At 29.2% G+C, this 15,170-nt stretch overlaps 2 protein-coding genes across 8 annotated transcripts in view; one reads left to right on the top strand and one right to left on the bottom strand.

Moving 5' to 3' along the window:
* Positions 1-15,170, bottom strand: part of Eip74ef (Ecdysone-induced protein E74) — a 103,468-nt gene that overhangs the window by 34,684 nt on the left and 53,614 nt on the right. The window contains exon 1 of one of the 7 annotated variants that reach the window (XM_074256638.1): positions 2,819-3,502. The exons of the other annotated variants lie outside the window; for them this stretch is intronic. Coding sequence (XP_074112739.1) covers positions 2,819-3,134 — 316 coding nt within the window. The 5' untranslated portion in view covers positions 3,135-3,502. Of the gene's footprint in view, positions 1-2,818; positions 3,503-15,170 lie in introns of those variants that run through there. 7 annotated transcript variants of the gene reach the window in all.
* On the top strand, positions 7,854-14,679 carry LOC141536259 (uncharacterized). The gene is made up of 3 exons (XM_074256656.1): positions 7,854-8,253; positions 12,694-12,835; positions 14,327-14,679. Exons 1-3 carry the CDS (start codon positions 8,129-8,131, stop codon positions 14,441-14,443), a joined length of 384 nt encoding a protein of 127 aa, XP_074112757.1. The 5' UTR covers positions 7,854-8,128; the 3' UTR covers positions 14,444-14,679.

The following is a 15,170-nucleotide window of genomic DNA, read 5'->3' as shown; positions in this document are numbered from 1 at the left end:
GAAAATAAAACGAGGGTATGTAATGTAATTTGTAAGGAAGAAAAAATTTTTTTTAAATGTTAAGGGTTGGTTCTTATTAACTAGACGGTATGAGGGTTCATAATTATTGTGGCAAAGATGCGAAAATTTTTAATTAGATTAGAAAAAGATCATTTTTATCATTAAATGTTACACTGACATTTTAATATTTAAAATATCAAAATTTTGATAAAATGTTTTAAATTTTTCATTTTGTAAAACTATTATTTTAAGTTTGTTAATAAAAAAATTTCATACATATAGATTAGGAAGAATGAATGAAAAATTTTATTTTTTGTCTCGAAAATTTTTACACTAAAAAAGTAGCAAAGTTATTCCCGTTTTAGATTTTTTCAAAAATTTATTGAAGCGTTAATAATTATTGGCTATTATTTATATTTTACTGTAAGTCATTATATTTGTACTCTAAAGCAGAAAAAAGGCTATATAATTAAGTAGTTCAATACTCTAGAATCATGCTCAATTATTATCAATTTTCAATAATAACTTTATAATTTTTACTTTGTGTGAAAGTACTATTCTACGCCCTTAATTACTAATTATTTAGATCAATTCATAAAAAAAAGATCTTATAATTCAAGCCAAATTAAAAAAATTATAGGACTGAATTATTCATTTTTTTTCCTAATAAATGTGTGAGTAGTTGTGGGGAGTTGAGGGTTTTAAATTTTAAAAATCACAGATATATTACATTATTAGGTGGGCGTGTGACATTGACGGCTATTTTAATATGAGGATGATGAAAAATAATGAAATTGCTTACACAGACCGGAAGTTGATCCTTCCTTCCTTACCAGCAAACCGGCGACCGGCGACTCGACTACGACTACCGCGGACCAATATATCCTGAATCACAATGAACATTTTTTTCTCGGAACAAATGACGGTGGTTTTAAATAAAACCCAAAGAAAAGAATTAACATTTAACGAGCTATCTTTGGACATCCATCTATTTTTATAAACATATATAGATATATACACCTCAATAGATGTCCGATGTATGGTCATGTTTATGAGTCGGTTATTTCAGGAAGTATCCAATAAATGTTATTTTTAAAAAAGTGAAAGTCTTAAATGAAAATTTAACGTTGACGAGGAACGAGATAGAGAGTAAATGGAGCCCGCTATGCGGTTAGTGAGAGTAATTGTTCATACTATAGATATAATACTATGGCAATTGTTGTCTGTATTTTGTACTTAATTTTGGCTCAATGGCACAATTGGGGTTCGACTGTGACGAAAAATGAAAAATGGGAGAAATTTTTTGTTGCTGGAAAAATTAAACTTTCACTTTCGACTTCCGTATATAATTCCGGTAAAGCTTTTTATTATTATATTTCAATATTTCTGATGAGTTTAAATTTTTTTTTAATGACACAAAAATTTATAAATTTTATTTAAAAATTGCATTTTTTAATTTTTTAAAATAAATAAATTAGAACTAAAAAAAATTTTTTGAAAAAATTTTTTCTTTATGTGAAATTAAAAAAAAAAATTTTATAATATTTTGTTGAGAAAAATTGTAATTTTTTTTTTGAGTTTCAATAAATTTGTCTAAATATTTCCAATATTGAGATTGAGGTAGGTTGTAAGTAAAAATTTTTTGAAACCCGGTTTGGGTTTGTAATGAAAGAATAAAAATTTAGCATTGTATCTTCTTGATGGAATAAAATAAAATAAAAATTGCGAACATTTGTGTGAAAAATATACATATATTTGTATGGTAATGCAAATTCGGCAAAACGACCTTGATGAAATCAAATGTGATTGTGTAATTTTTTATCGACGGAATTATAAACTCACACTTTTATATTGTAAAATAAAATATAATATAATATGAAATAAAATATGTATGCATGTGTATACATATTTTTTTTTTTTTTTTTTTTTTTTAATAATACTGAAGATGTCGACGAGCACAATTGCGCATCGCCATGCCTCTCTCTTGTATAATTTTAGGCGAGGTAAATTAAATTAAAGAAATAATGAATAAATCATAAATCAGTAATCAGACAAAGAAATTATAATATTTAAAGACTATTCATAATAATTAATAAGTTTAAATATTAAATGTAAGATAAACATATCCATATTATATTAATTAGTTGTATGAGAATGAGCGACAAAATCAAGCGCGAGATTTCGACAAATGTTAAATATATAATTTGTAATGTATAGTGTATTTTACCAGTTAATTGTTTTATTTTTTAAAACCGACCTATTTAGTTATCTACATGCTTGAAATCGTAATAACCCGGATTTTAATCGATATGTCTTACTAAATGCTTTATCGTGATACAGATGTTTTACATATTACGGTAAATATTTCAGTAAGATATATTTGATTACTTCCAAGTGCTTTCTTTGATAATCGAGATAATTGATGCTTCTTTTAAATCGAACACCAAATATGACTGTTAATGCTTTAAACTCAAATTCCAACTAAATAATAAGAGATTGGGCGAAATTTATCAGGACCTTTTTTGCAGAAGATTAAATTCTCTACAAAAAATACGTCTTATAATTTTTTTGTATCTTCAATATTTTCCCTCGAAATTCAAAATTAAATTTATGAAAATAATACTGTTCAGTTACTCCAAAATTTTTTTCAACTTTAAAATTCCAATTATGTCCAAAGGATCAGAGATACGAAAAAACTATAAGAGACCTTTTTTGTAGACCACAAAATTCTATCCAAAAAAATTTCAACAACTTTTTAATATCTCCACAATTTCACCTCCAAAATCGCACCCCTCGTAATTCTCAAAAATCGACTCACGATATCGCCGCATAAGATTCTTTTTGTAAGGTTTAGTCCCCGGAGGCCTCGTCCTGCTCCTGGATCCAGCTCCGGGTTCCTTATGATGGTTATCTGAGCAGGAGTCATCAGAGTCCTCGGAGCAGGTCCTGTCTTCAACCTGGTACTCCCCGGAGGAAAGTTCCCTTAGCCTGATCCCTGCATTATCGCAGTCCTCAATCTCCTTGCGATCTCTGTGCTGGCCCTCAACCTCTCTTTCCCTATCCTCTTCCTCTCTTGCGTACTCCGCAAAGTCGCCCACGCGGACGCTCAAATCCAGCGGCTGGTCTTCCAGCATTTTTCTTATTTTTGTCCTTTCTTCCCTTTAAGCTTTCTCCTCTCCCTTTAAATCCTATCAATTTTATCAATTTTCTAGAGACACATTTTTATAACATTTATTATTATTATTCATGACACCCACTTTTATCACTACTGTCACTCACAATTAAAAATGTCTCTTTTAAAAAATCAAATTCAAATTCCAAACAATTTTTATTTTTTTAGTTTATTTTTTAATCCAAAATAAGTCACACCTTGCACTTAAAAAAAATTATCGGTCAAGTACCTTGAAATTAATTTAAAATTTTTTTTAGCACAAACCCGGCACTGTCAAAAACTAAACAGCTCACCCACGGTTCTGTGTTTACTTTTTACCTCGTAATTTTATTTGACACTTGCAAGTAATAATTTGTTTTTTTTTTTTTTTTTCTTCAAAAAAAATTTTTTTCACTCGACGGATTAAAATTCACGGACGGTATTTTTTATTAAAATTGAAAGATTAAAAATAAAAAAATAATATTGACAGTACTCGAGCACAGTAATGACATTTAATATTATTGTAAATATAAGTAATGTACATGTATATATATATATATATATATATATACATATATTTATGTATATATGTAATGAGTGGAGACCCACGAACTATACGCTCGCCGTTGGCACACTGACTGACTGTACTCAGCGCTTACAAGCCGGAGAGCCGCTAGTCGGTAGTCCAGGCGCGCTTGTTCACTCACAACTCGCGACTCCGTACTCGTATCCGACTCCTATCCTATAGTATCCTATCCAGACTCGCTCTCGACTCGAGACTCGAGAGTAAGTCGCATATTGGGTTTCTGTGTATGTGTGCCGATACAGACACAGACACAGACAGAGTCACAACAGTCGCACCGCTCAGTAAGCAAACCACTCGGGTGGATTCGCCGAAGCTCGTTTTTAGCCGACCGCCGCCCGCCAATTATTCTCACTTGCTCTTTACTTATATTATCTGCTTATAGTTATATTACTTCCACATACTCCTAGCACACCTTGTCCGCGACCTAACCATGTGTGTCATGTGTATCATGTGTCGATGTGTGGAACGAGGTAGATTGTAGAGTATAGTGTGGTAAGTGAGTAATGTAGGTAAGGCACTTGCCCGTTTGTCAATTACCGGCGTCGCGACGCTGAGAGCCTACCGCAACGTTCCCTAGGAGCTTCCTTACCGAGACAGAAATGAGAAATGAGATATGGTGTACTTAGTACTTATTTGTTTTTATTTTTTAGTTTTTAGTTTGAAGAACTGACCTTGGTAGTTGTTATCAGAAAGATAAACTTGAAATTTTTTTGGAGTTTATACACAAAAAAAAATTTTTTTTTTCAAACTGAAAATATTTCGGTCTTGAGCTAGACAAAAAAAATGAAATTGATTGAGGAGGAAAATTATTAAACCAAGAAAATTATTTTAATACAAAAATTAAAAATTTTACCATTTTTTTTAAGCAATAAATTATTCTAAAGAAAGCGAAAGATAAATTTACCGAATAATATCAAAAACTATTTAAATTAACATTTAGAATAGCAATAATTTTTAAAATAAAATCAAAAAATGGTTAGATACAAGAATAAAAATTTTTAAGTGCCTCAAAAATATGTTCTTTACTTAAAGATTAAATTTTTTGGTTCAAAAATTTGTTATATTGGACTATTTACATTTAATATTAATTTTCCGATTAAATATTGTAATTTTTCACGAGCAAAAAATTTTGCTATAAAATTTTAAATAAAACCAACTTTTAAGTTTATAACAAAGAAAAATATAAATTAAAACTATTTCTTTCAGCTTTAAAAAAAAAAAGAGCCATTCGGCAGCCGAAATGGAAGTAGATTTTATTTTATCACTTATTAATCAAAAATACAATTAGATTAACGTATGATGTATATTGTAATCATTGTAATCAAAGTTTACACAGTTATTATATAAAATTTATCATAATTAATCATTATTACATGAGATTTGTTAATATTAATTATTATTACATGAAATTTGTTATAGTAAATTAATTTTTTATTATATTGACTTAATTTTGTGAACCTAACAAATTTTTTTATACATTTATTGTTTTATTATAACCGTAATTAGAAAATAGTTATAATCAACGTCACAGTCAGTTTTAGAAGCAAACGAATTGTGGTGAATTTAATAACTATATTCTCGTTAATTAAATATTCCTAACTTCACATAATAAACAAATATTATTTTGTTATTTAAGAAAACTGTCATTGAAATGATTATTAGATTATCAGTAATCAGAATGATAATTGTAAATTGATCTATATTTGAAAATATGGTTAAAATAAAGTTTAATGAGAGTCAGGAACTCAGATTGTTTGAAAATGCTGAAGAATCAAAGTAAGTGGTATAATTTAAAATTTTATCATTTTGAACTCATTTTGTTGTTTAAAAACTTTTGATAATTTTTTACAAGGTAATGTTAATTTTTCTTTTTTAGTTTTTCAGGATTTGTTACGACAATAGTTGGAATTCAGTGGGTAGAATTCAAATATGGCTTCATTTTTTTATTACAAAACTAGGTAAAAACAATAACTTTTCGATATTTGGAAATCGTTAATTTTCTATGAAATCTACTAAAACGAGTGCAACAGCAAATTTCATATTTGGCATAGCGGAATAGGACCTAATTTTAAGACTACACATATGATTTGGTACTCAAATTAAAGCTTATTTAAAGCACTTTCAAATGCAGTTTACAGAGATTCAATAAGTTATTCCATTCAGAAGTTATTCGAGTTAGAAAGTGAAGAAATATGAATTTTTATGATTTTGAAAATTTTGAAATCTTGGCATTTCTAAATTACTTGACCGATTAAGCTCATCTTCGAACTTAACTTCGGTATTTATCTGTAGAATAAGTATGTTGAGTTTGGTAAAAATCCGTTGTAAATTGGTGACGCTACCGTCGTGACAAGCTGCGTTATATCGTATATATATATACACATATATAAACTTTTGAACCATATGTATTTTCTGACTCAGCGCGTCGAGTTAAGTGGGAATATAGCAAAATTTTTCAAAAATTCCGTCATGAGAACCAATGCAATAATTAGATTTCTATGAAATCTACTAAAAAAAAATTTCAATATCATGTCGCCTCTTTATAATTAAGTACTTCTCATCCAAAAAAAAAATTAGTGTAAACACCAAGTTGTCTAATTACCGCTAAAAGAGATCGTACATCGATCATTACACATTGATTCCCTCATTAAACTTAATTGACAAGTGTCTCTATATTTTTTCAATGTAAATATAAAGTAAAGATGCGAAGAGAAACGTAAACGTGCCGAGCTGAGGAAAAGTGCACCTTAGTCTCGGCCTGAATCGTTGGTTAATACTCCACTCGTTCCACCTTCCACCTCCAGATCGGAATTACTGATTCTTAACTCGCGATTGTTTCCCCCTTTATTACAATATCATCCATTACCTTGACTAATATTTTTAATTTACAGCAAAGAGCTCTTCCGAAAACATCTGATCATTTATAATTATAATTATAATTTAACCTCTTGCTCCACACATCTGTCAATTTATTTTTATTATTTACTGTACTAAAAACTCCATTATGTTTTAATATTATGCGAGTTTTTAGCGCTTAGAAAAAACCCAACAATCGAGCAGAGGCTATTTTTTATTTTTACTTTTTCGCGGAGATTTTTTGTGTCTACCCGTGCTGAGTAACAATAGAACCTGGTTCCGGTTGTTTGCACGATTACGGTCGCGTTCCCTACTCATCGGCGAATGAAACTAAATAAAATGGAATACATAGAATAAAACTAAACCGAGTAGAAATACAAATACAAACGAGCACACTTACAACCTCAGTATCTTGGTCTTACATTATGATGAATTAGAAATCGGTTGTAAAGTTGTCGTTTTCCTGGATTGGGCGTCGTCGTGCTGACGTATCCTACCTCATACTTCATGCCTGTCTTCAGTACCACGAGATAGCACAGGCAAGAGTCACTAGTTTCTCTCGGTCACTGGTCAAGTACTTTTTTGTATGTTTAGGTATGGCACATTTCAGGGAAAAAGGAAGTTTACACCTTACTTGTTATTATTTTTCTCTCATTCGGATTGGTTATTAGCACGGTTATATGGTTTTATTACATGGATGTCTTTTGGAAGAAATTATTGGTCAGCAATAGGATAGAAAATTTTTTGAAAGTTTTAAATTGGAACAGAAAAGTTGTAAAAGAAAATTTTTGAAGGAATTCAGCAAAATTGTTGATTTAAACGATTGTAATGGAAATTCTGAAGAAAATATTGGAGATATAGAAAATTACTTAGATAGCTTTTCTACAAAAAAAGATCCTTATCAATTTTATATTGTCTCTCACTATTTAACCAGAATTTAAATTTCAAAGTTATAAAATTTTTCTAACAATTATTTTCAAAATTTGAATTTAAATTTCTGGCCAAAATATTTGGAATACAAAAAAATCATTAGACTTTTTCTGCAGGAATTTTAACTTTCTGCAAAAGAAGTTCTTATAAATTTTCTGTTATCTCTAACCATTTCACCAAAATTTGAATTTTAAAGTCATAAAATTGTTGAAGCAAAAAATTAATGAAAGTATTATTGACAAACATTCCAAATATCAATTTAAAAAAATATATAAAATGTAAGAATTTAAAAGTATAAAATTAAACAGCGTAGAGGAAAATTTAAGGTAATTTTCCCAGCAAATATATTAACTCGCTATGAATAAAATAAAAATGTAAAGTTTAATGTGTAAGTCAGCGTTTATACGGTACGGGATGAAATCTCCGGCTGGATAATCGTGTTGGGGTACGTGGTCGCGGCCCCAACGAGGATAAGATTGCGGTCTACCTGATACTCTGACGTTCCACCCCCCCACACAGAGAGAGAGAGAGAGAGAGAGAGAGAGAGAGAGAGAGAGAGAGAGAGAGAGAGAGAGAGAGAGAGAGAGAGAGAGAGAGATTTATATATGTATAAAGAGTGGAGGAGAGTCAACAGAATTTATTTAAGACTGTTTCTCTACTCTACAGTGCGACTTAGTCGTCTCGACTTAACTGCTATCCAATACATTGTTATGTCGCGAGTTAATACGGAGTAAGTATTCACGTGAGTAGCATAACACGCCTAACCCGAGAGTGAGAGAATCTCAACAGTATCACTACGTAAATGAGATATAGCGAGCGATAACGGGTCTCCGACGATAACCCGGACAATTTATATACGATTACTCGTTGCGTGCGACGTTTTAAATAAATAACTGAGGACAAATAAAATAACTAAATACGGCTCATTGTAGATAATATTATTGTATCTGAAAGCAATTGTTAATAACATAAAACCACACCCCAATGCTGCGACCTTTAATCCGTTAAGAAATTGAATAAATTTTCACGGATTCAAATAAAAATTTTTAGCTTTTAAATTTTGGTAATAATGATAAATGATAAATGATAACATTGTTTCTTTTTTTTTTTCATTTGATTCACGGATCAAGGCAAAAAGAGCGTACAAAACTTTCTCTACTTGCAATTCTACTCAGAAGTACTTTAAATGCAAACATTTATGAAAAAAATTGATTTTAAAACTACGAGCTGCCCAAAAAGGTAAAATTATGTATTTTTATTTCTTCAGAGAAATTGATGCGACTGAAAGTTATTGCAGAACAATCAGATAAGAAATTCATTTTTAAATTTGAGGAAAAAAATTTGAAAATTTTTTTTCTGGTAGATTATTATTGGTTTAAAAATTAGGAATTCAAATTTCATGAGAAAAAATTTTATCGCAAGAAAACTGGCTTTCATGTGAAAATTTCATGGTCTAGTTTTTTTTTTAATTCTTCCGATCTTATGTGAAGAATTTTTTTAACAAAATACACAGTGGATCTAAACAGAAAATAAAATTAATTTTGTACAAGAAATTTTGATTTTCTAACAGAATTTTTTTTTAATAAATTTGGAGCAAAATTGTTTAAAAAAAACTTGAAATTTTTAAGAGTGACAATAATAAAAATTTATTTAAAAAATTAAACAAAAAAAAATTTTTTTTTCATATTTTCAAATTTACTCCCTCAAAAATATGTACTTAAAAAAATTTTTCAAATTTTCTTGACTTATTATACTTCTTTAAAACTTACCAAAATCTAATCACAATAAAAATTGAGCAATCTAAATAAATTGAAATTTATTAACCCACTATAAAAATAAATTAAAAAGAAATCCCCAATGGTTAAATTTTTCCTTCAGAATCATAAAAAATTAAAAGAGCAATTTAGTAGCTATATTTCCTCATGCATATGCACAATAAAACTCTCATAGCACTTAGAGAATGAAAAACATAAATAAAATGAGAGTAAATGAATTTCCGTATGCGTAACAATTGTTAAGGTAGACGAAAATAATAACAACAATGAAATAAAAACAATAATTATCCTGTAATGTAAATGTAAAATGTATACCAGAGCAGCAGCTAGCATATTTGCACATTATTATAAATATAAATATATTTGCTGATGGAAGCTAAGCTCTGGTTATTCTCGATACAGTTTCTCATGATGTGAGAAAAATAATTTACTTTCCTGTCAGTGAAATTCTCGGCTTCCGGTGCGGCGTGCAGTATACAAGCTCGCAAGAGCCATCGGCAATTATTTTTCACTTTGCACACAGACATCGGCCTCAGAAAGTGTTTCCAGAATAACTATCAGGCTCGCACACATGTCCAGATCTTCACGTATCCACATAAGCTCATGGACATATCCAGGCATACGACGTACAACGTACAACATACAACATACAATATACAGTCGAATAGAATATATCAACATCAACATCAACAACTTATATTAAGCCGGGTACGAGTATACGAGTAGAAGCGGATGACGCCTGGTTAGGTATTCCTTTTCCCATGCAGCCGTGTGGTGGTTGCATCTTTCTGTTCCTCCATACTCGTGAGCAAGGTGTCGGAAACCGTGAAGAAGTCGAGAGTTAGTTGGCTCCGGCTCGCACGACTTTTCAAGGGCACCAACAAGAAACCCTTTAGTTTGTTGTATGCACTCCTATCCGCGAGAACCGGAAAGATTCCCCCGATCCGCTACTTCCAAGGTCCCGCCACGGCAACTCCACCTCTACTCTCTATCGCCTCTATCCTACCTCATTCTCATTTTATTTTTGTTATTTTTATTATATTTATATTTAACACACTCACACATTTCAACCAACAACACACTATTCCTCCTCTTTTCTTCTTTAAAAGTCATTAATCGTTAACATTTAATCTCGTCGAGTGTTTACGACCATTTTTAATTGGGCTTTAAATGTTACTCAATTCAAAACAACAGACAGCTATTTTTAATTGCTACTCCAGTACGGACAAATTAATTAATCTTTATTTTTATTGTCAGTATTTCAATTTCAGTGAAATTAGATTTGTGATAGATCATTTGAATTTTTTTTTTGATTTAAAAAAAATTTAATTTTTTATAAAACTCTTCAATAATTTTGAAAAATTTTTTTCAAATTTTTAGCCTGAGCAAGTATATTAGATAAAAAATTTGTGAATTCCAATCCGAAAAATATATACAGAAAAACTAATAATGTAGAAAAATAAAAAGAATTTTTTGGAAGAAAATTAGTTTTTTCTTTTGTGTAAATTTTCTTTAGACAAAATTATTAACAAATTGTTTTTTTTTTACTAAAAAAACATTTTTGTGTAAAACAAATTAAATTGGTAATTATATATTTTTAGAGTCTTCAGTGACAAAGTTCATTTTTCACGTCAATAATAAAAGGCGTTAGTCCGCTAAAATAAAAAAATCGACATTCTTCTTTAAAAAAAAAAAAAAAAAAAAGTAGGAATATTTTTGACTTTTGAAATACTTATATATTTTTTGTTTTTGAAACAAAAGTTTGTTGTAATGATAAATACATTGAGACTGTATATTTGACATATGTACTTATTGATTTATGATCTCTGTTATTGAATTAATTATAATAATTAATATTTGTTTTTTCATCACATAACAAAAGATTATAAAAATACATAATTAAATTGATCTCTACATCCTGAATTTTCATCATCGACAAAAATTAACTACTTTTTCACATAAAAATTAAAAAAAAAAAAAAATTGTGGATATCAATTTTTCAAAAATGAATATCAAAAAAAATTTTTCAGATCCCATATTTGGGTTTAAAAATGCTTATTAATTTAAAGTACATAGTCAAAAAAATTTTTAAAACATATCAATGCTCATTACAGCTGAAGTCAGACCTTCCTTATAATTTTTGGTTCCAAAGATCCATTTTTCTTGTATAAAATAAAAAAAAATCTCTAAAAAATGATATCAGCGGATTTAACATCTCATATTACTAACAAGAAATAAACTCTCCGTACATATTCTCCTACATGCAACATAAGTCTGTCTCTGTTGGTCTTACTGTAAAAATTACTAGGGTTCTTGGGCGCGAGACACCAGTGGGCCAGTGTTACTCGTCACACCGCGAGTCGCACGATCATCCAGAGCACGCTACACTGCATCACATCCATTACATTCACATGGGTCTACATACACATGCAGACAATCCACATATGTAATATTAGCATGCTAGCTGATGCTTCTTATTTTTATATCTTCTTTACTTATATTAAGCTTACATACAATGTATATTATATTATATTATATGTTAGATATACATAAACATAAACACATGGATAAGTACATGTGTGATGATATGTGTGGTTGGGTGGCGTTGCGGACACGGTTGCATGTGCAGCTTGGAACTCGCTTGAAAAGGGGAAGTCGGAGTGTATAGTAGTCAGTGTAAGCGTACGTAAGCTAAAACCAAAGCTAAAGTGGCAAAAACGCGAGGACGCCAGCTACAGCTACAGCTATAACTACACCAGGGAAAAGAGAGAGGGAGGGCGCGAAGACGACGCATCGATGGACGGGATAGGAGGTGCAGCGAACTCTTCCAAGGCCTAATCCCCACTTTTCAAACATCCTCGATGCAATTCTGCTGTTGCCTGTAGCTGAAGCTGAAGCTGAATCTGCTCCTCTGCTACTAAGCTATATGCTATATGCTACACGTATTTTTGACCCTTCCCCTGATCGCCGGTACCGACAACTAAATAAAATTACAATCCCAAGAAATTACATTTGCTAAATTTCATCTCAAGTTAATAATATTCAATATTATTTTATTTCAATAGATTTTTTATTTTTAACCCAAATTATTAATTATGCTTTCAATAAAAAATACCTATTTCATATTTTATCAGCATCGGCAATTGAAATTATTTTGATACTTCCGCTAGGCGATAAAAAATAATCATTCTGATTTTTTAAGAATATTTTAAAACGTTTTTTTCTTTGATTGGGCAATTAAACTTTTTAGATAATATTTATTCCTATATTTGGCCATATAAATTTGTTATTGCTTATTGCTTAATACTGTAAATTGGTATTTGATTAATTGTAAGATGGTATATGTGTGTTATTTATATTTATATGAGTTTTAATTTATTTTTCACGTCTGTTAGCATTTCCGGCGGAGTGTGCAGTCGTTTCGTGGAAACTCGCGGAAGGCCATCGGCTCTACTCGTCGACTTGGCATATCCCTTTCTCATCCTTGAAGAATACCACTACTATGCTTCTCGTCATGCACGGCCTAAGAGGAGCGATGTAAGGTTTAAGGAGGAACAGAAATGTTACTTTAAATAATAGATTATGATAATAATTATTATAATGGGTTGCACGAATGCTATGTGCGATAAAGAGTTATTGAAAATTTTTACTGAGTATTTACTTGGTAAGAGGAAGATATTTTTTGGTAAAAATTACCGTTAGTATTTTATGAATGTTTGGAATTCAAATATTACACTGAGAATTGAATAGTAAAAATTATCATCTAGTTTTTTTTTTAAAATATTCTCGATGGGAATAAAAATAACTTAAGCATTAAAGTATATGCTAACCGTACAACAAAATTTACAATTATTGATATTAATAAGAGCTGATAAATTTATTTTTAGAAAATATTCATCTATAGAAAAATAAAAATTCTTGATTCGAGGATAAATTTTTTTGTTTCAAAAATATATTAAGGAAGACTGAAAATTTATTGAATTAAATCGAAATTTCTTGAACAAAGTCACATTTTCTTGAGCCAAGAAAATTTTTTTCTTGCTCCAAAATAACTTTGGTTTTTTTCAAAATTTTCTTGGCGCAAAAAATTCCTTCATACTGTATAATATTAATATTATTCATTAGAATTTATTTATTAGATATACAATTAAAAAATGTAAATATTGTTATCAGTTTTATAATTTTCAAAAAGATATTTATAATACGAATAATTGAAAGATGGCAACAGTTAACATTAAAAAGTATCATAGTTCTTATAAAAATAATTATTTAAACACAGAAAAATTTTACTCCTATCTTAGACGACAAATACGAAAAATTTTGTATTTCAGATGATATAATTTCTCTCCGTTTAAAGAAAAAACTACAAATTTATGACCTTTAGATTTGTTATTTTAGTGAAAATTATGCTAAATTTATTTTTAACATTCTAATGATTTGTAATTTGAGTGACTTAAATTCAATTATTTTTAATTTTAGCTACTTAAAATAACGACACGAGTCTACGATTATGGAGCGGATATAAAAAGAGCAAAAGCTTTATTTTAAAATTTTTAAAAGAAATTTTGAATTAAGACAATAAATTAATAAAAATATGCAATGGTTTCAAATTACAACAGAAAAATTAAAACAATATATCCTAAATAATCGTACAATAAATATCAACATTAAAATTGAATTTCTTTAGGATATTCTCTTTAAAGTGAACTTATACGGTTGTCAATATAATTCATAAGATAAAATCAAAGTAATTGAACCTTTTTATCTAAAGTTATAACTATATTGAATAAGAGACATATAATATCCGCGGGTGGATTATAATGGAGTATGTTATCATGTGTAAGAGCATTAAAAGTAGAAAGTTATTTATCGAGACGTTTCAGTATCTGAATAAGGATTAATGACACGCGTGGCAGATTTTACTTTTTATTATTAATACTTGTTTGGTTTGTTTGAGTTATTGAAAATATAAATGTAAAGATAAATAGTAATAGTAATCTCAGTTGTATTACTGATTGCTGTACATAGGATTGTGATGATGATAGACATATTTATACAAAGAAGATCATCGGTGTGGTTCGGTACGCTGCATTTGCCAGTGGGTACATAACGCGGCCGCACAAACGCATGCTAGCCATGGCCTAGATAAACGCTGCCACTACTACTCGCGACCAACGATCCGCGATGATGCTTCTACTACTTTCCGTTGCATAGCATACCAGCGTTCACTTTATCGCGTGGTACCTAATTCTTTGATCCTTTAATTCTATTTTTTTATTCAACTCGACAATCAAAATTGGTATTTTAAATAATAATTTATTGAAAAATTTTGAGCCGCAATTATATGATATGATTGAGTAATTATTGATATTAAGTAGTGATTGAAATTATTTTTAAGAGAAATAAATTTAAAGATAAATATGTACTTATTATTTATTCGTTTACTCTCCTGGATTTTACAGTTAATTAATTAGTTGTAAATATATTAAAAATAATCAAGTTTAAAAGTGTTTTGATTTAATTGCAGATTTTTTTTTTTTTAATAATTTAGTAGGACTAATTAACATTCATTTTAATTGATAATATTGTTTACAGAAACATTGAAAAAAAAGTGAATTAGAATTGAATGATTTACAACTATTCATAATTTTTTTTTACAAATAATTTCAATGAATTTTGGACGGTAAAAAAATACAAATTGATAAATTTAAAAAGTAAATTTTTACACGAAAAAAATTTTGCAAATTAAAAAAAAAAATAAATTATATGTAATAAATGATTAATGATAAATTTTCTATTAAAAAATTTTTCAAGTAAGTAAAAAAATAATTGAACTAAAATATTAAAAAAAAAATTTTAAATATTGACCTAA

Source organism: Cotesia typhae, unplaced genomic scaffold (genome assembly GCF_013202065.1).
Source record: "Cotesia typhae breed Kobodo isofemale line unplaced genomic scaffold, CoteBio_Ctyphae scaffold_152, whole genome shotgun sequence".
Lineage (NCBI taxonomy): Eukaryota > Metazoa > Arthropoda > Insecta > Hymenoptera > Braconidae > Cotesia > Cotesia typhae.
The sequence above is the reverse complement of the archived record's forward strand: the minus strand, read 5'-3'. Positions and strand labels throughout refer to the sequence as shown.